At 42.3% G+C, this 25,225-nt stretch overlaps 2 protein-coding genes across 2 annotated transcripts in view; one reads left to right on the forward strand and one right to left on the reverse strand.

Moving 5' to 3' along the window:
* The window catches only part of LOC145355528 (histone-lysine N-methyltransferase SUV39H2-like), a 41,604-nt gene extending 30,800 nt beyond the window's left edge, over positions 1-10,804 (forward strand). Inside the window, exons 4-6 of the mRNA XM_080207770.1 lie at positions 4,131-4,277; positions 6,927-7,056; positions 8,514-10,804. Coding sequence (XP_080063896.1) covers positions 4,131-4,277; positions 6,927-7,056; positions 8,514-8,626 — 390 coding nt within the window. The 3' untranslated portion in view covers positions 8,627-10,804. The remainder of the gene's footprint in view (positions 1-4,130; positions 4,278-6,926; positions 7,057-8,513) is intronic.
* A 5,815-nt stretch (positions 10,805-16,619) lies between these two features.
* dclre1c (DNA cross-link repair 1C, PSO2 homolog (S. cerevisiae)) overlaps positions 16,620-25,225 on the reverse strand; it is a 36,043-nt gene continuing 27,437 nt past the window's right edge. Inside the window, exons 11-14 of the mRNA XM_080207110.1 lie at positions 21,947-22,001; positions 21,344-21,432; positions 20,226-20,326; positions 16,620-18,478 (exon numbers count right to left, since the gene is read on the reverse strand). Coding sequence (XP_080063236.1) covers positions 17,502-18,478; positions 20,226-20,326; positions 21,344-21,432; positions 21,947-22,001 — 1,222 coding nt within the window. The 3' untranslated portion in view covers positions 16,620-17,501. The remainder of the gene's footprint in view (positions 18,479-20,225; positions 20,327-21,343; positions 21,433-21,946; positions 22,002-25,225) is intronic.

Genomic DNA, 25,225 nt, shown 5'->3' on the forward strand with positions numbered 1-25,225 from the left:
ATTTACTTCCCACATTACGTTTCCAAATACCTTCTCTGCTTTAGTACTTATCCAAATCCCAAGTTCCCCCTAACGGCCAATTCTCCTTCCCCAGGTTTTTGTTTAAACACCCTGACAAGCGTCTGAGTCGCTCCTCATCCTTTTGGGTTTTAACGACACATTTTATATAAAGGGGTCCCATCCCCTGATTTATCCAAAGTGTGACCCATTATTTGAAGACTTTGACCACTTGTGCTTCACGATCTTCAGTGTCCTGTTGTCTCTACGCCTTCTTCAGGGTCCTAACCTTCACAAGGGGATTTCCCCACTTAACCAGTCTAAGGCTGTGTGTTTGAGGCAGGCACTTCCTTTCGATTGGCGCAAGTAGTCACGTCTCCAACTTCACCTAATTCCCATCCGTTACTATGTTTTAGAGGACTCGAACCTCAAACTTCTACTGACCTAGGGATTTGAACCCCGATCAACCGGGGGACCCTAACCTCCAGGTACACATGGGGGACTCGAACCCTCCACCATTTCACTGAACAAAGCTGGGGACCCTAACCACCAGGCCACTCAGGGACTCGGACGACCCGGTGAAGGACGAGTCAGAGTTCAAGGACGTAAGCAGTTTCCAGGTTCCGTCAATACAGGGCCTCGGGGAATGAGGGGTCATCTGAGTATTAGCTCAGTGAGAGACACCAAGGTTAATCTCACCTTGTGGGCCTGTCCATTTCACGTTACTGACATCCAGACGATCGCTTGTTCAGTCCACCTTGGAAGACATCTATATATTGGAACCCTGCTTGCAGCGCCAATTGTTAAGTTCATTTTTTGTGAAACTCTTGATACAAAGGCAAACACCAACTGCTGTCCAATTCAAAAGTTCTTTATTCTTCTTACATGTGCAAGCTGGCAAGCCTTTGCTATGTAACTTCCACTCAGGGCTGGAAGTCAGGTAGCGAAGGCATGCTGAATAATGGGACAGTCCCCCTTCATGTAGCTTTACAATCCTCATGGTCACATGTGGCCTGATGCCATATAGCTAATCACGTGACACCCTTTGTTCTAGTCAGGTTAACTATATCTAAGGTTGTAATATGGTTATATAGAAAGAAAGAGAACTGTTAATGGGTAAGTTTATTAATCAAAGATGTCTTAAGCTTGTCATATTGAAATCAATTCATAGCAGGCTAAAGTTATTTACGCTTTTCGTACCCCAAACTGTTGGTTTAGCAGGTTTTCGCAAAAGCTTGTTGTTGCATGAGATATTAACCCCCTAATATCTCACCACAACCAACTGGCATCAACTCCTCCAAATCACAGACATACAGAATAGGAACCACTCTAGTGCCTCGAGCCTGCTCTATTTGATAAGATCCACCATCCCCCTCCTTTCACCATAATCCTAAGGTATGAATCTTCTTCCATTCCATCTTAATAAAAAATTCAATAGAGGCAGAGAGTTCAAAGGTCACACAATCCTCTGAGAGAAACCATCTCTCCTCATCTCTGTTCTCTAAGAGAAACCTCTAATTTTAAAACAGTGCCTCCTAGTCCTGGACTCGCCCACAAGAGGAAACATCCTTTCCTCATCCACCTTATTAATATCTTTCAGAATCTTGTACACTCCAATCAACTCTCACCCTCACTTGTCTGAACTCCAGTGGAAACAGGCCCAGACTGTCCAAACTTTCATCTTAAGACAATTTTTTCATTCCAGGTATCAATCTAGTAAACGTCCTTTGAACCACTTTTAATACATTAAATCCTTCCTTAAACACAGAGACCAAAAATGCACACAGTGGTCTTACCAATTTCCTGTGTATCTGAAGCATAATATCCTTAACTTTTCAGTTTAATTCCCCTTGCAATGAAGGTTAGTATTCTATTGGTGATCTTGATTACTTGCAAAGACTCCTGCACAATAACACCTAGATGTCTCTGCATCTTGGAATTCTACAGCTGTTTTCTGTTGAAGTAATACTCTGCCTTTTTATTCTTTCTATCAAAGTGAACACTTCACACTTTCCCACGTTGTACTTCTTCAACCTGACTTTTGCCCACTCACTCTATCTATCCATATCTGTCTGCATCATCCTATGTCCTCTTCACCACAACATACTTTCCAAGCTACCTTTGTGCCGTCTGCAAATTTAGCTATTGTGCAGTCGTTTCTTTCATCTAAGCCATTAACGTAAATTGCTAAAAGTTGAGACCTCAGTAACCACTCCTGTGAGCTCCACTTGTCACGTGCTGCCAATTAGAAAATGACTCATTTAAGCATACTGTGTTTTCTAGTAGCTAACCAATCTTCTATCCATGCTACAATGTTACTTCCTACACCAACAGTTGACATATCAGCTTACTGGAAATCTAAGCTTGATCACTTGCCCACCTTTCTTAATTTAAAACCCTTTCTCTACTTCCTTATTGTTCTGTTAGCCAGAATACTTGTCCCAGCACAGTTCAGCTGTAGACTGATCCCAGTTTTCCCAATACTGATGCCAGCGCCCCACAAACCAGAACCACTTCTCCCCACACCAGTCTGAGAGTCATGTGCTCAGTTTTCTAATCTGATGTGACCTATGCCAATTTGCACACAGCTCAGTAATGACCCAGAAGTTATGACTTTTGAGGTTCTGCTCATTAATTTGATGCCCAGCTCCTCATACTCTCTGTGCAGAACCACTTCCCTGGTTCTCCCAATGTTGGAATCTACCTGGACCATAGCAATGGGATTGTTCCTCTCAGCCCAGAGCAGATGTCCTGAACCTGGCACTGAATCTTACCACAAGACACAGGAACCCATTATCATGTCACACTATCTGTAACTCCCATGACTTGTCTGGGCTTGCAACATCTCACTTACTGTCTTGTCTGGAGACAATACACATCTCTTTAACCTGTGCTTAATGCTATTTCAACTCACATTGTCTGCACCTTTAAGAATTGATTAGCTGTAAAGACTCACATTCTAATCAGTCTTCTGTTAACTGTGTGTGCCTTTATACCCTCTGTTTGTGACCAGAACTCTTCACTCACCTGATGAAGGGCCAAACCCCAAAAGTTAGTGGGTTTACTATGGAATAAACCTGCTGGACTTTAACCTGGTGTTGTGAGACTTCTTACTGTGTTTACCCCAGTTCAACGCCGGCATCTCCACATCATGACTACCTTTGACCTGCTGATTATATTCCGGCGTGTTCTGATTTAATTTCAGTTTTCCAGCATCTGCAGTATTTTGCTTTTGGTGTCCAATCTGCCAGTTTGCTGAATCGCTGATCATAAAAAAGGAAATAATTTCAATGACCAAAACTGGCCTTTCCCAAGTCACGCTTTAGCGCTTCTAGTTTTAGTTCATATCATGAAATCTGACAGATGCAGAACCTAGGCTTGTGACTTTTCTAAAGAAAATGTCCTGCTGCTTTAATCCTGTGAATTTCTGTCCCTCACACCTCTGAGTGTAACTTGGGTGAAGGGGGCAGGGTGCCGGGGGCCAAGGAACGAGGGTGTGTGTGGTAGGGGGCAGCGTGAGAGTGGGAGGGTGAGGGGGCCAGGGTGAGAGTGGCAGGGTGAGGGGGGAGGGTGGTGAGCAGGGGAAATGAAGGGAGACGAAATCTGAAACTGGTTGAAGGGAGGAAGCGGAAGGAACTGAATAACCTTGAGTTTTGTATTTGTTGTGACCAATCTGCTTACAGTGAGAGCTAGTTTGAATTGCATTTTCATTTACAAGTTGTGTTGTTCCTTGTTGCATTATCCAGTGTGGTTCATGTACAACATAATCACGAGGCGTCTGTAGGCAAGATGCTGGCTCCACTAATCTGCTTTTGTGTTTTGTGATCACCTCGAGTTGCTCTCCCACGTCAGCGTCAAATCCATTTACCCTCACGTTTGCACTCTCTCCAGGAAAGAGTGCTGAATCTGTTTAGTGTTTTTCAGATGGATGTAAGAACATTTACACGTCTGTTAGCACATTTGCTGCAATGCCAGTGATAAAATGATAGTTTAATTATAACCGAATACAATCTGTAATCGGACTGTCCTGAATTGGTTTCTGAAGCCGAGGCCATGAACTCAGCCTTGATCGGAGTTGACCACCTCTGTTCCATCAAACTGCAAATGTCTACTTACACTCTCTCTGTTGAAAGGTCATCACGAGCGAAGAAGCAGAAAGACGAGGGAAGTTTTACGACAGTAAAGGCATCACCTACTTGTTTGATCTAGATTACGTGGAGGATGAGTACACTGTAGATGCTGCAAGATTTGGAAACATTTCTCACTTTGTGAATCACAGTGTAAGTATTCAGCTTGTTAGAAGGAAGTTCTGGATTATAAATTTAAAAATAAATCTTCCTGCCACCTAATGGTGTTGTATGGAACCACTTAGAGTCGATTAAAGCTATTCTCAGAAAATGAATATATTGAATACGCCAAAGCTATTGCAACTATTGAGATATGTTTTAAAACAGCCTTCATGAAGTCAACCAAATAAGGAGGGTTTGGACATAGCTCGGCACAATATGGAGGGCCAATTCTGTACTGTTCTATGAATTAAAGGTTATGGTGAGCGGACGGGTAAGTGGAGCTGAGTCCACGAAAAGGTCAGTCGTGATCTTATTGAATGGTGGAGCAGGGTCGAGGGGTTGGGTGGCCGACTCCTGCTCCTAGTCCTTATGAAGCCTGGACAGCTGAGGATTTGATTGCCAGTAATAGTGGAAAGAGATGGAGGATGCCAGAGGATTCAGAGGCTGGGGTATTTGAAGAGCTGGGAGGGGGGAGGGTATGAAGGGATTCAAACATCAGGATGAACATTTTAAATTGGAGGTATCCAGACGAGGAACAAATGAAAACTGTGACCGTGAGGGCAGTGCAAGAAGTTGGGAATTCTGTGGAGAGTAACTCGCCTCCTGACTCCCCAAAGCCCGTCTGCCATCTACACAGCACAAATCAGGAGTGTGACGGAATACTCTCCACTTGTATGAATGAGTGCAGCTATAGCAACACTCAAGGTCAACCCCATCTAGGGCAAAGCAATCCACTTGATTGTACCCCTTCCAGCACCTTCAACATTCATCCACCCCATTTTCCTCCCACCCCTCCATTGCCAATAGCAGCAGTGTATATCATGTACAAGATGCACTGCAGCAACTCATCAAGGCTCCTTAGACAGCGCTCTCCAAACCTGTGACCTCTCCCACCTTGGACAAGAGCAGCAGAAACATGGGAACACCCCACCTGCAGGTTCCCCTCCAAGCCACTCGCCATCCAGACTTGGAAATAAATTGCTGTTACTTCACTGTTGCTGGATCAAAATCCTGGACGTCTCTCACTAATAGCACTGTGGGTGTACCTACACCACAGGGACTGCAGCGGTTCAAGAAAGCAACTCACCACCACCTCCATTGGGATGGGCAACAAATGCTGATCTAGCCAACGATGCCCGCATCCCCTGAATAATTTTTTTTTAAAGAGTAGGGATGATGGGTGAGTGGGCCAGTGCAGGGTAGAATTGTGCTCAGTCAAAATTAGAATGGAAATGTACAGAGGGTGGAGTTTGGCCAGGAGAATATTGGTATGGAAGTGTCACAGGTACATTTGTGTAACAGATGGACTGAAAGAAGTGATGTTAGAGACTCCACATCGGTCTCTGTGTTGGGATGGATAGCGGTCACTTTGAACATAAGAACATAAGAAATAGGAGCAGGAGTAGGCCATCTAGCCCTTCGAGCCTGCCCCGCCATTCAATAAGATCATGGCTGATCTGAAGTGGATCAGTTTCACTTTCCCGCTTTCTCCCCATAACCCTTAATTCCCTTGTCTATCAGAAATTTGAATCCACATGTTGGGGTTAAATGGGAAGCTTGGGTCAGGCTGAGTTGTGATCAACGTAAAACAATGGTGGGGAGGGCAGCTCCCCTCCACAAAGGGGGCAGCTTTGGCTCTGGTATGGCCCACTTGATTTGCAATAGTTCAGCTTGTGGATTCATGCTCGACAGACAGCCAACGTAACACTAACATGGTGATTCAGTGTGGGGTTTAAAAATGCACTTTACATTTTAACAGTTTGTGGAAATGGTTAGATCTGAAATTCTAAATTAAGTAGTTTTAGCAGCATGAACAAAAGTGATATTATGGTAACTTAGAAAGAAGAAGCCCAAACACAGAGGAGATTGCAGAGATTTGAGCTAACGAGTGAACCCTAACTTGGAGGGACTGAGTTTAGATTGAAATGTTACTGTTGCCGCAACTCACTTTCTCAATGCAACAACCTTGATTCTTCCACAAGTGTACACATTTGTGCAGAATAATATATTTAATGTTTGGTTTGTAAATAGATGTGAAACTGAAGGGGAGGTTATCTTTTCTGAATGCTTTCTGAATGTTGTGGGGGTGGTTGTAGAGGGAAAGCAGAATATAGCAATTAATTAAAAGCTTCCGTGTCACCAAAAGTGAAATCCAATATTGTGACGGATTTGCTTCCCGTCACCGGGAAGATGTAAATGCAACATAGCTTAGATTGACTGGAATGTGAGCTGGGATGAGAGCTGGTTTGAGACCTGTTTTCACTCACACTTCTATTTATTCCACAGTCATTAGGAAAAACATTGCTTCTCTAGCACAGAAAGCAGGAGGAATGTAGAGTTTATTTTCCCAAAAATTGTCAGAATAGAATCCATGAATATTTTTAAGAAGGATACAAATTATTTTGAGTAAATGGGACAGGTGAAGTGTGAGGGGGATGTGATTGGATCAGCTTTCTCCTCTGAAGAGAAACAGCAGTACGTACGGATCTGATGAGTTGTTCCTGTCTGGAACAGTCCAAATGTTTTATTTCTTGCACTGAATTATTGTTTGGCAGTTTGACACTTAGCAATTTTGATAATTAGCCTTATTGGCCAATCCAGTTTGATGGTTTGGATTAAATCTGATCTTCTCTTCCACAGTGTGATCCCAATCTCCAAGTTTACAATGTTTTCATCGATAGTTTGGATACTCGCTTCCCAAGGATTGCACTATTCTCGACACGTTTTATAAAGGCTGGGGAGGAGCTGACCTTTGACTATCAGATGAAAGGTGCGTCTCACATTAGCCGATATTGTATTTACCTCAAGCCAAATGCAGGAAGCCTCGAGGTGGGATTGCCTTTGGTCAGTGGCTGGGGCAACCACCTCCTATAAAATTCCAGCCATTTTTGGAGGAGGTTTTTGAATGGGGTCAGGTGTTGATCAATAAGGTCATTCTTCATTTTATACATTTTGTAAATTTACTCAAATCTTTTCGTATTTTCTACTATAGTAAACACGACAATGTCTTGTGACTACCTGCAAAACATTCTTCCAAGTTTGTAAACTGCATTTTCAATCATGATCATCTTTCTCAATTGGAGAAAATACTCTCCTAATTTCTTCCTCTGTCTTTGTACAGTTGGAAACTCTGTCTGAATGGGTTAAAGGCAAAATCCTGCAGGTGCTGGAATCTGAAACGAAACGAAACAAACTGCTGGAAAATCTCAGCTGGTCTGACAGCATCTGTAGAGAGAGAATAGAGCTCTGACAAAGGGTCATACAGACACGAAATGTTAACACATGCTGTCAAACCTGCTGAGATTTTGCATTTTTGACTGCCTGAATGATGCTGGTGTTCTTCCTGCCTCACCGTCACTGACTTAGCATTTCAAAAATCTTTTTTATGTCTGATGCTGATCAAGTTAGGTTGATTGGCCATGCCAAATTGACCCTAGTGTCAGGAGGATTGGCAAGGTAAATGAGGGTTGCGGGAATAGGGCCTGGGTGGGATTGTGGTCTGTACGGACTCAGTGAGCTGAATGGCTGCCTTCTGTACTGTAAGGATTCTATGATACTGTCCATTGCCTTGAGGAGGTAGTGATCCATCATAAGTAACAATAAATTCTCACAGCTGAGTGTTTGTTTGTTTGTTTAAGAACGGCATTATTAACCACATTATGTACACGCTGCAGAGAAAAAGAAACGAGGTTTCCTTCTCCTTTTGTCAGGTCCACTGGCTGTAGTGTTTAATGATCAGATAATTTACATGGGTCACTTGTTCTCAAATTACTGGATAAATTTGGCCTCTCCGTTTGCTATGGTGGGAGTTTTGAATTTGACCTCTGCTGCTTGTCAAGTGTCACACCCAATACATGAATGATATCTCTAAAATTGGTTAAGGGAGAGACTGCACGCCGTGAGTGAGGGCAGTGGGAATGAAACAGCTTTAAAAAAAAAGGAACAAGACCTACTGCTGAAATTTCTCATCAAGAACAAGTGTTGTGCTCCTTCTGAATGTTTCATTCAACTCGAGGGTGATTAAGGACGGGCAATAAATAGTGACATAGCCAGCACCCACCTTCCATAAATGAAGGTTTAAGTTTCTGCTGTAGAATCCTCGGAATGAATTAATTTCAAGTGAGATCCTTTTTAAAAAAAAACTGTGAAGCCAGCTTCATGGTATAATTGTGAGAATGGAATGTTTTGTTGACTGATTTAGTGTAATTGTACTGTTGGTTTTGGTAGGTTCGGGTGATGTGTCCATTACAGAAACTTCTGAAGTCAACAGCTCACCCAAAAGACAGCGCAGGATTGAATGCAAGTGTGGATCACTGTCCTGCAGAGGATACATGAATTAACCAATATTCAAAGAAGAGAATTGTATTTGTTTTTTTTTTAAAGATAGAAATGTGTGACTCTCTTTATTTTTGTGTTCTGATTCCATCAGATCTCTCGGGTAATGACATTTGGGGAAGTTGAAATACACAGCCATATGGTGAATTTGGTGATAGTTACAAGTTGGAAAGTAGCTCTGTGGGATGATGTTTATGGGAGAAATAATTGTCCTCTTGTATCAAATCATTGATACTACTTATAACCTGTGCACAAGTGGTCGCTGACTAACATTGTGACAGTGTTCTTTGTGCAGCGCACCCTGTTTTACCAGAGCACTCTCTCTCTCTACCCTTTTCACTTTAAATGACAGTATTGATTCCGAAAGGTTTTCCCACTTTTCTCTAGTGGATATTTGCCTTGTGAGTTTCTACCTATTTTTGCTAAACTGAATAAATGTGACTTGGTCAGACGGACAGCTAACATTCTATATTCCAAAGATTCAGTTGGTGTGTTTCCCCACTCTAAAGTGGACACCGGGGCTGGAACTTTACCATCCTGCCCACCACTGGAATTGGAGTGGATGAGGGGCAGACCATAGGTCCATTGACCTCGGGTGGAATTTTCCTGTTTCGGGCCAAGCGAGGCTGGAAAACTCCACCCCACATCTCTGTGCTTCCCTGTAATACTGATGCTACTCTGTAAATTACAGATCTATTAAGACCAAATTTTTTTTGTGCACCAGTTATACCCAAATAATTAGTACCTCCTCCAGTATCAAGAATGAGAATGTCAAGGCTCAAAAAAAAAATAAGCAAAGGAGTGTGCGTATGTCTAAGATGGGAGAATGTCGATATTAATTATGGGGCATTGAGCAAATTGTTAACCTCCGAGGCTGGAATCCAAAATGAAGTGATACAGCGTTCCAGGTAATCTTGCAGTGAGTTTGTGTTTGAGGTCATCACATCTTTAGATCATTAAATAATAGATTATGCAAACAAATACAATTATAAATTATTTTTTGTACTTTTTAATAGGAGTGGGGATATTTGAAGAAACGATTAGCAGTTACAACTGTTGCCCCCACACTCCAGCCCCCTAAGGTTTAGGTATTTGAATACCGTTTAGACAAAATTGTTAAAGGTACTCTTTTTTTTTAATTTGGGCATCCTTCCAAAGATTTTGAAACGAGTGATGTTGCTGAAGGAATTTTTTTTTATGTACCTGCTTTTTTTTTACATGCTTTTTATTGTTTGAAAGCGATAACTGTTGCGCTTGCGGAGTGCTCTCTTTAAAACAGTAGCAGCTTGAATCTGAATGAAACATGGGATATCAAAGAGGCATTATATTGTGCAAAGATTATTTTTTAAATTCCAGATTGAGTTATTATATTTTGAGTAACAGCCCAAGTGATGATTGGAAATTTCAATCAGCGAATCTGTCGGGCAAATTTAAACTTCCCTCTTCTTGGTGTGAGCTCAGTGTGGGTCCAGTTGTAAACTGTCTGTCCTCAGTGACAGAGCCACCGCGTCAGGGAGATGTGTGACGCGTGATAATGCAAGTTTAAAGTTGGCTTCAGTTATGCAGTTAATGTTTTTTCACCTGACTTTTTTTTAAAAAAAAGATTGTGCTCTGTCAGAAATCAGGTTTATTGATCAGCTGGAAGTGTTTCCCGGATTCCCACTGAGCACTGCAAATGTGTTGAGCACTTTGTACAGCATTTGCAGCACCAAAAATGAGCCAAATGTAGTTTTTGGGGTGATAATGAGATGCAGATTCTTTCTGTAATGGACAGAGAGGATAGACTGCACATCACACAAGATGAATGTCTGCCTTCACCTCGAACCCTTTGAACTGTAAGCTGCTACCTTGAGTGGTAATATTTTGGTGTTGATAAAGAATTTTGAAATAGTCTTAAATCAACGTGAGGGGAAGGAGTTTGAAGCAGTAACTCCTCCCCCTCCCCCTCACCAAGAAAGGGTAAACTGGTGGAGGATCCCATGGCCTTGGAGTTCTGGAGTCTGGGAGTTTATAGCCTGAATTGAATATCAAGAAAATAAAGTTGAAAATTGACTTATATTTTTCTTACAATTTGTAGGATTGTTTTAAGTCGTGTATACCTCCTTTGTACTGAGCGGTGAATTGAAAACTGGTGCTGTAGAATATGTTTAGCTCAAAGAAATGAATAAATGTCAATGTTTCAAGTTGGTCTATTCTGGCTGTTGCTTTTCCAATACTGAAAACTGGCTGAGTAATCCAGAGTTCAAATTCCAGTATAGCAGTGAGAGAAGTTTACATTAATTCACAGCAAAATTACAGTGCAGAAGAAGGCCATTCGGCCCATTGTGTCTGCACCGATTCACTGACAGAGCATCTTACTCCAGCCCAATCCCTACCCTATCACACTGTAACCCCACACATTTACCAAGGCCAATCAAACTAACCGTATTTGGAGTGTGGGAGGAAACTGGAGTACCCAGAGGAAATCCGTGCAAACTCCTCAAAAAAAAAAGTTGCCCAAGGCTGGAATTGAACACGGGTCCATTGCGCTGCCTGAATTCTGGGGTAAATCACTAGTATATGTAATGGTGAGTATACAACTAACAAAGTCATTAAAACCTCATTAGTTTTCTATTGCCCTTAAGGGAAGGTTAGCAACAAGCAGTGGCTCAGATGATAAACAGGAGGAATGCGATTGGGCTCCCAATATCAAGCTGTGATCTCGAACTACGATTCTGAGGTTGCGAGGTGTTGCCTGGAAATGGAGAAGCTTGGACTGCTGGTCTGGTCACCCAATCAGAATATCTTGGAGTCTAAATGTTCATGGGTATCATTCAGAATGAGCCGGTGCAAATGGCTGCAAAGATACTGGCGAATAAACCGAGGGCTAGGATTATGAAATCTACAAAGGTCTGACCTTTGTGTCACCCTTGTGTGGTTCATTCTCGTACGCCCTTTGAAAGTGGTCACACAAGCCACAACCTTCTCAAAAGCAGCAATTAGCGACAGGCAATAAATGCTAGCTTTGCCAACGATGAAAGCATCGTGACATGAATTGAAATTACATCTGTCAGTTTCAGTTGCTGAGCCAGTGTCGAACAATGACGCTTCTCTATTCATCTTTCTGTAAGAAAGCAACCATTGCCTTACATATCAGGAAAGAACTTCTTACAGAGATAACATTTCCATTTGTTTTTGTATTTGCAAAGTCCCCTCCAGGCAAGGTCAGTATTAGCTTTGTATCTAACAAGATGTTTTAAAAATCCTGGTGAGGGTCAGAATCTCTGCAAGGCTTTAACTGAAAGACTCTGTGGACTGCCAATACTTCGAGGGCAAGCGGAAGGTCAGGAGGAAGTCACAACAAGTGAATGAGGAACATAATACTTCACTGCTTAGAATCATAGCATCCTTACAGTGCAGGAGGAGGCCACCCAGGCCATCGAGTCTGCACTCTTACCCAGGCTTGCCCTGTAATCTCATGTATTAACCCCACTAATCCCCTTTACTTATATAACCTGGAACATGAAGAGCAAATTCAGCATAGCCAATCAACCCAATCTGCATATCTTTGGACTGTGGCAAGAAACCGGTGCACTCGGAGGAAACCCACACAGATGCAGGGAAACTATGCAATCTCCACTCAGTTACCTGAGGCCAGAATTGAACTCGGGTCCTTGGTGTTGTGGGCAGCAGTGCTAACAACTGCTGCCCTTGATGCTGAAATTTATGTTTGGTATTGGATATGAAGAACAGGACCTCTTTTTGCTCTGATTATCCTTCAAAGCAGTAGTACATTATCCTGATCAGCATTATTATAGCACGATGGCACAGTGGTTAGCACTGCTGCCTCACAGCGCCAGGGACCCAGGTTCAATTCTGGCCTCAGGTCACTGTCTCTGTGGAGTTTGCCTGTTCTCCCCATGTCTGGGTGGGTTTCATCCCACAGTCTGAAACACGTGCTGGTTAAGTGCGTTGGCTATGCTAAATTCTCCCTCAGTATACCTGAACAGGTGCTGGCATGTGGCAACTAGGGCATTTTCACAATAACTTCATTGCAGTGTTAATGTAAGCCTGCTTGTGACACTAATTAATAAACTTTAAACTTCTAACTATCAACACTAGTGTCGGGGGGATTATAAGGGTAAATACGTGGGGTTACGGGAATAGGGCCTGAGTGGAATTACTGTCGTGCAGCCTCAATGGGGTGAATGGCCTCCTTCTGCACTGTTGGGATTCTATGATTATCCCTGCTCAATGCTACCTTCAGAAACTTGCAATATTCTGGAGGGGGAGGGCAAACAGCCAGAGGTGGTGGGTCCATACTAGCGGTAGAAAAAAGTATCAGTGCTGTTTGAAAGACATTAAAAAACAAAACTTCAAATCTCCAGATTACTGCCCGGGCCACGTGCTGGTGAGCATAGAGACAGGAGGTTAGAGCTGATTGAATGTGTGACTGAAGAGATGGTGCAGGAAGGAGAGCTTTAGCTTTGTGGGGCATCAGGACTGGCAGGACCAGTTCTGGGGGAGGTGGGACCTGCACACATTAACTCATGTTCCTGGTTATAGGATTTGCAGATGATCGAGAGCAGGATAAGAATGAATGGAGTGGCAATTGTGGTCAAACGAATGAGTACTGGTGTGACGAGGGGATGATAGGTCAAAGGCCTCATTTGATGATCCTTAAACAAAAAAAGGTGCAGTCACAAGAAGGGAAATGAAGGATAGATCTCCAAGCAATCAGAGGGAGATAGAGAAAATACGAGGCAAATCCCTAAGCGATGCAAAGAGTAGGGTAGAAATGAGGGGATTTTAGAGGGAATGGAATTCTTGCTAAGTTGCAAGTTCAAAGGGTGTGGTTCTGGATTTAGTTTTAGGTAATGAAGCTGGTGACAATATCTTGTTATATTTTGTTGGGAGTGATCACAATTCGGTTTGAATATAATTACGGAAAAGAAGAAAGGTGAAACAAGATTTTGAACACTAATTTGGAGCAAGGCCAATTTTACTAAGCTGAGGAGTGACTTGCAAAAGCAAACTGGAAACAGCTAGATGACGATAAATCAGCGGGAGGCATTCCGAGGGGGAAATTCGAGGGGTTCATAGCAAACGTGGACCTAGAGATAAAAAGAGTAGGGCAGCCAAGGCCAAAGCCTCTTGGATGCCATGATAGGCCTGACACAAAGAACTCACCCCTACAGAAAGCTGAAAAGAATATCACAAGTGAAGGGGTGAAACCAAAGGGAAAATTAGAAAAGCGAAGCCAGGGTATGAAAGCATATTGACAAGCAAGAACAAGGAGATCCTAAAGATGTTTTAGCAATGTAAGATACTGAGGAAGAGTAAGGCCCCATAGAAGACCAAAAAGGTAACACATTGTGGAGGATATGCTTCTTAATGAATACTTTGTGCCTGCCTTCCAAAAAAAGGGGAAATACAAACATTGTAATTAACAAGTAGGTGTGAGAAATATTGGATGTGATAAACACCGGGAGAGAAATATTAAGGAGGTTAGCATCTTTTAAAGTGGATAAATCACCAGGGCTGGTTGAAATGTACCACAGATCTGGAAAAACCAGGGAGGAAATTCCAGTGGTATAACCAGCATTTTCCAATCCACACGGGATACGGGTAACATGCTGGAGGTCTGCTAAAGTACCTTTGGTTTAAAAAATGGAGGGAGGAACCAAATACTTACAAGTCAGTCAGTCTGACCTCCATAGTGGATCAATTCTGAGAGACTGGATTAACAGTCACTCAAAGACAGGGATTAATCAAGGGCAGTCAGCATGGATTTGTTAAGGGAAAGTTTTATCTGACTAATTTGATTGATGTTTTTGAGGAAGTTACGAGAATTGCTGAGGATAGTGGAGTTGATGTGATCTACACGGATTTTGGCATTGCTTTTGGCAAGCATGGCAGACTGACTAAAAAAAAAGCCCACGGGATCCAGGGGAATGAGCAAACTGGATGCAAAATTGGCTTAGTGGCAGAAAACGAAGGGTAATTGTTGACAGGTGTTTTGTGAGGGGAAGGCTGTTTCCAGTGGGTTCCACAGGGCTCCGAACCGCATCCCCTGCTTTTTGTGGTACATATTAATAATTTGGATGTAAATGTAGGAGCCATGATTAATAAGTTTGTAGATTAAACAAAAATAGGCCATGTGATTGATGGTGAGAAGGGAAGCTGTGGAGGGATGCAGTGGACTGCAGGAAGTTATCAATGGACTGGTGCAGGTAGGTAGAAAAGCAGCAAATGGAATTCAACCTGAAGAAGTGGGAGATCCACCAAGGCAAAGGATTACACAAGGCTGTGTTCTCAGCCCCTACTATATTCCTTACACACGACTTCCATCCAACTCGATTTTCAAGTTTGCTGACAACACCAGCACAGTGGGTCGGATCTCCAAACAACAAGACAAAGTACAGGAATGAGATCGGGAACCTGGTGAACTGGTGCGGTGACAATAATCTCTCCCTCAATATCAACAAAACGAAGGAGATTGTCATTGATTTCAGGAAGTGTAGAGGAGAACATGCCCCTGTCTACATCATCAGGGACAAAGTAGAAAGGGTCGAGAGCTTCAAGTTTTTAGGTGTCCAGGTCACCAACAACCTGTCCTGGTCCCCCCGTGCTGAGACTATAGTTAAGAAAGCCATCAATGCCTCTACTGTCTCAGAAGACTAAGGAAATTTGGCGTCTCAGCTACGACTTCCACCAACTTTTACAGATGCACCATAGAAAGCATTCTTTCTGGTTATATCACAGCTTGGTATGGGCTCCTGCTCTGCCCAAAACTGCAAGGAACTACAAAAGGTCGTGAATGTAGCTCAATCCATCATGCAAAACACCCTCCCATCCACTGACTCTGTCTACACTTCCCACTGCCTCAGCAAAGCAGCCAGCATAATCAAGGACCCCACACACTCCGGACATTCATTCTTTCACCAACTTCCATTGTGATAAAGACACAAAAGTCAGAGATCATATACCAGCCGAATCAAGAGAAGCTTCTTCCTGCTGCTGTCAGACTTTTGAATGAACTTAACTTGCATTAAGTTAATCTTTCTCTACAGCCTGGCTATGACTGTAACACTACATTTTGCACTCTCTCACTTCCTTATCTATGAACAGTATGCTCTGTATAGTGTGCAAGAAACAATACTTTTCATTGTATGCTAATACATGCGATAATAAATCAAACAGTAAATTGGAGAATACTGAGAGGCGTGGAGGAAGTGAGGGATTTTGGGCTGTATATCCTGATCTCTGAGGGTAGCAGGACAGCTTGAAAGGGTGATTAAGGAGGCATATGGAATACTTCCTTCATTTAAATAACATTGTTTATGGGATCTGGGCATAGCTGACTCAGCCTGAATTTATTGCCCATCCCTAATTTCCCTTGATCCAAGGGTATTTTGACTCAACCATATTGCTGTGGGTCTGCAGCTGTGTAGGTCAGACCAGGTAAGGATGGCAGATTTCCTTCCCTAAAGGACATTAGTGAACCAGATGGCTTTTCCAACAATCGACTATGGTTTCATGATTGGACTTAATAGACGAGGTATGGAATACGAGAGCAAGAAGGGAGTGTTGGAACTGTATAAAACATTAGTTTTGCCATTACTTGAGTGGTTTGTGTATTCTAGTTACCTCATTACAGAAAGAATGTAATTGCATTAAGGAGGATACAGAGGGGATTAACGAGAATGTTGCCAGGACTGGGGAATTGCAGCAATGAGGAAAGATTGGATAGACTGAGATATTCTACTTGGAACACAGGAGGCTGAGGGGGAGATTTGATTGAGATGAACAAAATTGTGAGGCACCTGGATAGAATGGATAGGAAGGGCCTGTTTACTTTAGCAAGTAGGTCAGTGTCTGATTTAGGGTGATTGGTAGAAAGATTAGAGGGGAAATAAGAACATAAGAACCTGCCCCGCCATTCAATAAGATCATGGCTGATCTGAAGTGGATCAGTTCCACTTTCCCGCTTTCTCCCCATAACCCTTAACTCCCTTGTCTATCAAAAACCTATCTACCCGTGACTTAAAAATATTTAGCGAGGCAGCCTCCACCACTTCAACGGGCAGAGAATTCCAGAGATTCACCACCCTTTGAGTGAAGAAGTTCCTCCTCAACTCCGATCTAAACTGCCCCCCCCATATCTTGAGGCTGTGCCCCCTAGTCCTGCTATCCTTTCTAAGCAGGAAGAAAGGATCTCTCTACCTCTACTCTATCCATGAGAAAACTCATTTCATCCAGAGAGTTGTGGGGTCTGGAACTTACTGCCTGAAAGGAGAGGCAGGTGTCTGGATAAGCACCTGAAGTCCCGTGACCTGCAGGGATACGGACTAGTTGCTGGGAAGTGGGGTTAGGCCGGGGGAGCACTCGTTTTTCTGGCCAGTGCAGATAGAATGGAAACATTGATTTCTTGTCTTGTAAAGTTGTCCACGTTTTCTAAATATCTGAAAAGGAGGAATGTGCTGGACAGGGGACAGGGCAAGGGCGTGGCATTATGCAAATTGCTCCTTGGTTCTGCTGTGCAGTAATGAATCTACGATCAGAATGGGCAGAGTCAACTGATTTGGTTAAATGGAGCATTGTCCACCCCTAATCATCCTGAGGATATCGCTTCGACATTCTCCTTGAGTCTTGCTATTCATAATGATGCTGCTAGATAGAGAATTCCAGAATCTTGTCCCAAGAATGAAGGCACAATATCTGTCCCAATTTTTAAATAAGCAAATACAAAAGTTTTATATTAGATGAAACTATTGGAGAGAAAGTGTGTGCAACCTTGTTATAATTCAGATTTCTTTCTTCTTATTTGGATTTGATGAATAGTGATGCTAGAAGGGACATGTACTTTATTTCTGTAGTTCCAAGCCCACATTCACATCATCAGGATGTACCACCACGTAACTGTTTAGCTGCCTCGAGTTTCACTGTTTTTCCAGCAGCTAATTTATTGTAGAGGACATTCAGTTCCTCTGGCTGTGGGGATTCCGAATCCGGAGTTGATGGGATTTCAAAGTCTGAGGTATTTTGAGAGTCAGGCTTGGAAACAGGAATTGAATTTTGCTCCTTTACTCGCTGCTGACAATCAGCACTTTTACCCAAATGTTCTGAACACGTCTTCTTAATGTTGTTATTTAGCAAGGAGCCAGTGGGATTATACTTCAACTTTGAAATGTAATCTGGCTGAAATCCATCTCCTTGTTGAAGATCCCAGTTTTTGCTGTCCTCCACATCAGGATTTACCTTTAACAAGGATTTATCCTTTGTGTTTGTGAATTTCACAGAACCCGTTTTACTTTGCGAAAGGTGAGTTTCCGTGTCAAGCACACTGCCTTGACTTTCCTGCTCTGATATGTGAGTTGATTGGGATGAGGGTTGGGAGGGATGGTAAGTGGAGTCTCCATCTTCAGAATCACTGAACAGTTTCGGTGATTGTGAACCAAACTCTTGCTCCCGGGCAACCTCTGAATCCTCATCAGTTTCGGATATCAAAATTGGCTCCGCTTTGAAAAACATATCCCAGCGTGGAGACTCGGTAACACATGCTTTTTCTCCTGTGGATAACTGTGATGAGAGATTAGCAATTACTCCCTCTTTCATGGAATTCAACTCGCTTTTTGTGTGAATTGTACTGGCTTCTTCATCCTCTTCATCATCATCATCATTTGATTCTTCACACTCAAGGAATTGAGTATTTAAGATGATGGGGTGTTCACTTGTACCCTCTGTATTGGTGGTCCGATCCCTCTCCTGCAGCAAGGCCCCGGTTTCATTATCAAACTCTGAATGCTGTGGATGTTTCAACTTCTGCTTTCGTGGAATTAAATCAGAGTCATCGAAAAGGTCTTTGTAGTCCCCATCTGTTGAAAAAAACAATTTTAAATTCACATAAACTGAAGCAGTTTCATGAAAAATTACACAGCACATCTAAACATCAAGGATATTAGTGCAAACTGTTAACAGATTCACATCTTAAATCCTACATATTTACCACAGGCAGTCAGCCTATAGTGGTGGATAGAAGAATGCAAACTAGATCTTGATCCTTATTCATTAATCTTTATTCATTAAGCAATGGGCAATATTGATCTTAGCAATAAAAGCAATCTTTATAGTACCTTAATGTAATAACTTAATTCATTCACATTTACACAATTCCATATCCTTTGTGTGCCAAATAATCACTTCCATTTTAACTTGTGTCTCCATGACAGTGAAAAAAAATATAAAGTTAACAAGACTTGTAGATTTCCCGTTAAACAGCTCAGCTATAACAGAACATACGTTGCAACTCAGCACTGGTTATCTGAATTGTTTAACCATTCAATTATAATAGAATCCCTATAGTACCGAAGGAGGCCATTCAGCCTATCGAGTCTGTACTGACCACAGTCCTACCCAGCCCCTATTCCCGTAACTCCAAACATTTACCCTGCTAATCCCCCGACACGAGGGTCAATTCAGCCTTGACTATCAAACTAACCCACACATCTTTGAACTGTGGGAGGAAACCGCAGCACCCGGAGATTAGATTACTCTTGGAGAAACAAAGAAAAATGGTGCTAACATTACATACTGTGATTTTATAACCAAATATGATCAATTTGATAAAATGAAAGGCCTCTATCCTAGTTTAATTGAGTGAACCAAGTTGGCGTGTTGTTGAGAATTTGTTCACATTATCAATCCTGTGTATCTTGGGTGAGGTGGAGGATGGGAAAATGGGTTATTTATTCACTATAGTTTGCTGGGGAAGGTTTGAATCTGATTTCTGGTTCTCATTATTTTTGGAAAGCGCTAAGCCCTCACAGGACAGACTCTGAAAGCAAGAAGCAAACAGCTCACTGGGTGTGATTTTTACCACCTCGCCATGCCTGGTAATCAGTGTGACGAGTCAGGGAAATAGTGCGCGATGCTACAAGACCAGTTTGCACCCAGCGTGAAAAGGTTTGCTAACTTCCCAGCCCCTTTTCCAGGGAGGGAACCGCTTTGCGACCATAAAGAGCACAAAGCTTATTAGCATCGGACTGACTGGATTTCCATCTCATTAAGGAGTTTGGCACGCATGCTTCCCCCTCCTCTCCGGTGAGAGGTCACGCCGGCATGAATCACTATTGACCTCCACTAGCGGAGACCAGACGCCGTGGCCACGCTGTTTGTGGGGTGGGGGAAGGTGGTGGGAAAGCCTCCAGGTACTTGGGGAATGGCTTGGCATGTTGGGGACCCATCAGATGGACCCTGATGCTCAGATGGCAAGCAATCTGTGTCGGTGTGGAGTTAGAACATGCTGACAAAGAAGTGGGGGGGGGGAATAGGGAGAGGGGGTGAGGTGGGGCGGGGGGTGGGGGGGGTTAGTATCCATGGTGGGGTGGCAGGAAGTCTCCCAGTTCACTGGGAGATTGGGTTATTAGCTAGAGCAGGTTTTGATCAGTGAGTCTTCTACCCCTCCAGCTGTTTGAGAAGGGATAATCTCCGTCAGGAACATGGTAATGTACAGTTTGGTTCTGCCCAGAGGCAGTTTTAGGCCTGGCAGTGATGCCAGTTCTCTCAGTTTGAGTTGTGTTAAGGAATTACTGTATCCCACCCCCATTTACCCAACACTCATACCTTCCTCATCGCTAAAGCAATTGCGTGACCTCTTCAGCTTCCCCAGTGGTTTGTAGATGGGTTCACCACCTCCCGAACACTTCCTACACAATGGCTTCAAACTAAATCAAGACAAAAACAGGATTAATCATCAACTAAAATCAGATTAAAATTAAAAATTAAAAACATTATCCAATCAGCTCAAAGTGGGAATTGTTACAATTATTATCCAAGTGTACATTAGATACACAACTGAAAACTCCTAGACTGGAGGGGGCAGAGGATGGCATTGTAATAATGTCACTGGAATAATAATCCAGATGTCCAGACTAATGACTCTGAGGACATGGGTTCAAATCCCAGTTGGTAGAATTTAAATTCAATTAATAAGTCTGGAATTGAATGACAACTATCCTCAATTATGTCCTTTATTGAAGGAAATCTGCCATCCTTACCTGGTCTGGCTTACATGTGACTCCAGAGCCACAGCAATGTGGTTAGCTGTTCTGAACTGGGTGACATGGTCGCACAGTGATTAGCACTGCTGCCTCATTGAGCCAGGGACCTGGGTTCAATTCCAGGCTTGGATGGAGTTTGCACTTTCTCCTCATGTCTGGTGGGTTTCCTCTGGGTGCTCTGGTTTCCTCCCATACTCAAAAGGTGTGCAGGTTAGGTGGATTAGCCATGGTAAATGTGTGGGGTTACGGGGATAGGACCTGGGTAAGATACTCTTTTAGAGAGTCACTGCAGACTCGATGGGCCAAATGGCCACCTTCTGCACCATTGCGATTCTATAGGAAATGGCTTAGAAAACCACTCAGTTCAAGGGGCAATTAGGGATGGGCAATAAATTCAGGTCTAGACAGTGATGCCCACATCCTTCGAAAGAGTAAATAAAAAAGTGTATTCAAAATAGTTACTCAATATTTGACTATTTTCTATTGCGGTGCAATCCCCAGTAAATATCGATTTGCTGTGCTGGAGAAGGTTTAACTGTGGAGGAATGAGTTTGTCAAATGGTCATTTTGACAGTACAAGAAATCCCCAAATAAAAGCCCGCTTGGCAACTCTGCACAGTGGGAAATATCCAAAGGCCGTTCACTATGAACACCAGCGGCTGTGTCACATGCTGAACTTACATCTTTTTGACATCTTCAAAACTCCGGCCCATTGGCACAACATTTGGGAAAACACTCACAGGCTGGACATAGGAAAGAAAATCCTTTAACTGTGAAAGAAAGAGAACAAAAAGAGAGAGAGAGCACACGAGAATGAGTAAGGAAGAGAGAGAAGACAGCAAAATGGAGTGAGTGGGAAAACAGGCAAATAATGAGAAGGAGAGGCACACACAGGTGAGGGGGATCGAGGGCGAGTAAGGTTGGGGAAGGGGGTTGGAAAAGAGAAAAAAGCAATATTAATACTTGGAAATTTTTCTCTCAAATTCCACGACATCATTTAGGCTTCCAAATAAACCAACTGGTCTACATAAGAAATGATGTGCAAGTTTCTTCAAAAAATTAAAATAAAAAATCTCTATTGTACTCTGTAACAGATTCTGCAGTCACGGCAGTGGTTTTGGGTGATTCTGTGACAGAGTAGTTTCAGATCACTGGCACCCATGCAACTTTGCTATATTAATACCAAACTTAAGAAGCATAAAAATGCAATTAGTCAGAGATTAAACTGCAAGTTCACAACATAAAATTTGAAGAAATATAGATAATAGAAAACCTCAGCTTTACCTCACTGAAGGATGAGTGGAATGAGAAACAAGCTCTGTATGAACTCTCTCCAGTTCTGAAATCAATAATAAATATAATTCTTAAATAAATAACCAACATGTGCTTTAGGACATTTCCCAGTTAAATACTAGTGAACCATACTTTTGTGCAGGAATGCAATTTATTTTATGGTAAAAGTAGCTGTGTGCACCCAACCCGGGTCTGACACGAACCACTGATACTACATACACAGCACAGCAAAGGGTTTACATTTACACTGAGGATCTGGAAAACATTAATGCTTAGGCTGTCAACTAACAAATAACATTCATACCACACGTGTGCCAGGCAATAACTGAACAAGGTCTAACAAGAGGAAACATGACAATCTCTTCTTAAAATTCCACATCATCACCATCACTGAATCCTCCACTATCAATATCCTGGGGGTTACCATTGACCTGAAACTGAACTGGACCAACCATATAAACACTGTGACTGTAAGCGCAGGTCGAAAGCTTGGAATTCTTGTGAATTTCTGACCCTCCAAAGCTTGTCCAGTTTCTACAAGGCAAAAGTCAGGAATGTGGGAAAACCATCCACCCGCCTGGATGAGCACAGCTTCAACAACACTCAGGAAAGCTGAACAACACCCAGGACAAAGTGACCTGTTTAACTGGCACCCAATCCGCCACTTTAAAAATTCACTGCCTTGACCACTGGTGCACTATAGCAGCAGTGTATACCATCTACAAAATGCACTGCACAAATTGCCAATCCTACATCAATGGAACTTCCCAACCAGCAACCTCTATCACCAAGGACAGCAGAAGTATGGAACAACATACACAAGCAAGTTTCCTTCCAAATCACACACCGTTCTGACTTGAGATGATAGTTCCTTCATTGTTACTGGACCAAAATCCTGGATCTCCCTCCCTGACAGCTGTGTGGGTGGACCGCAGAGAGTTACCTTTGAGGGTACTTAGAGATAGGTGCTTCATGCTGGCTTAGTCAGTGATACGTACAATTTGTGAATGAATTAAAAAAAAATTCATTGCTGGCCACTATACCAACTTCGACTTCAGCACATTCCACTCGTTTGATATTTTAACACACATTCCAAACAATTTTTAATTAGAATTATGTTGTGGTTAAAATAAGTTATGGTTTAAAATTTTGAATTTAATTCCTTTGTATTACATGAGTGCCGTATATACCTAAAACCTCAATATGCTTTATGTTTATGTACATCTCAGAAGTCTCTTTCTGTATTTGTTACAGCTGCTGTATGTAGTTCCTTCTCTTGTCTTGAAACCTATATACGTGATGTAGACCACAATGACTTTGAACAAATTTCATTTTGCTGTTTCCCCACCTGCATTACTGTGGGTTGAACTTATATTCAAAACCTTTCATTAAGAATGCTTATTGAGGTTAAAAAATTCTTTCACAGACTCAAAGCACAAGAGGCAACTTTACTCATAGTCCAACATATGGAAAGAGGAATAGGCCATTCAGGCCTTCGAGCCTATTTGTACATTCAATAAAATCATGGTGGATCTTCTACCTCAACTTCACTTTCCAACTGGTTTCCATAACTCACAATGTCAAACAGTCCAAATATCTATCAATCCTAACCAGAAATATACTCAATATCTGACCACTCACTGCTCTTAGTGATAGAAAATTCCAATGATTTACAACACTCTGAATGAAAATATCGTTTACGTCTCAGTCCTAAATGAGCAACCTCTTCACTCCGGCCCTTTCAAAGTTGACTCCGCTGTAGACTTTTGTGGGACTGGAAAATCCTACCAGTGGCAAGCCACCTCTGCTGTGGAAACTGTGGGGACGAGGGGAGGGCTGAGCATGTTGGCAGTAAATAGACTGGACAACATGTGGAAGATAATCCACTGTTACATGTGCTCTCTTTGAAAAGACAACTCTAGGTTCTGCTAAAGATCATCTCCAACGATGCTAATTAATTAGACACTAATTGACCCAATGGATTTTATCTGCAGTTTCACAGCTCACACTGCCACTTGTTCTGATATTTACAACTGCGTTTTATTCTATTTAGAACAATAGAGGGGAACTCATTTGAGAGGACAGAAAATCTACTCCTGAAAGCTACATACACAGACTGCTCAGAGAATGCTAAAAACAATTCAGAAAACAAAAACTTCAAATACTAGTAGGTAATTGGAATGTCAGATCAAAGTGGACCAATGCCAATGGATCTTTTAACATGCGTTGCAACAGGGACACTTCACGTCAAACAGAGCATTACTGACAATGCTGCACTCCTCCTGTGCTGAGGTTTCAGCCTTGTTAATGTGCATGAGTTCTTAAGAGATTAAATCCAAGTCAGAATATATACACATTTTTCCCCAAGTGTACCCGTTTGATATCGACTTGCTGGCAGTAACTTTAAACAGCAAGTTTAAAATATAATCAAGTTATTCAACTCTAAAAGGACAAAGTAGCAGACGCACAGGAACCACCAGCTACAAGTTGCCCTCCAAGTCACAGACAATCTGATTTGCAAATATATCGCCGTTTCTTCACTTTTACTGGGTCAAATCCCTGGAACTCCTTCCCTAATAGCACTGTGGGTGTACCTACGTCACATGGAATGCAGTGGTTCAAGGCGGCAGCTCACCTTCCCACGCATCCGGACATTCTCTCTTCCACCTTCTTCCGTCAGGAAAAAGATACAAAAATCTAACGTCATGTATCAACTGACTCCATAAACACTAAATAAAAGCAAATTACTGCTGAAGCTGGAATTTAAAACCAAAAGAAACAATGCTGGAAAATCTCAGCAGGTCTGGCAGCATCTGTAAGGAGGGAAAATAGCTGACTTTGAGTCCAAATTAACAAAGAGTCATCTGGATTCTATAAACAGCTTCTTCCCTGCTCCTATCGGACTTTTGAATGGACCTATCTTGCACTGACTTGATCTTTCTCTAACTGTAGTTATGACTGTAACACGACAATCTGCACTCTTTCCTTCTCTATGAACAGTATACTTTGTGTAGCATGCAAGAAACAATACTTTTCACTATATACTAATACATGACAATAATAAATCAAATCACTAACATTATTAAGGATGGGTAATAAATGCTGGCCTAGCCAATGACACCCACATTGCACAAACAGTATTTATCCTATTCACAGATTTTGAATTAAAAACAAAAATCAGTCCAGGGATAGTGTTATTTACACACTGCTTTAACTGCTCCGAGTTTCCTTTCCCTCGGTCATGTTCACATCAGCAAAACTGAGTTACAC

Source organism: Carcharhinus amblyrhynchos, chromosome 19 (assembly GCF_965287045.1).
Source record: "Carcharhinus amblyrhynchos chromosome 19, sCarAmb.v2.hapA, whole genome shotgun sequence".
Classification (NCBI taxonomy): domain Eukaryota; kingdom Metazoa; phylum Chordata; class Chondrichthyes; order Carcharhiniformes; family Carcharhinidae; genus Carcharhinus; species Carcharhinus amblyrhynchos.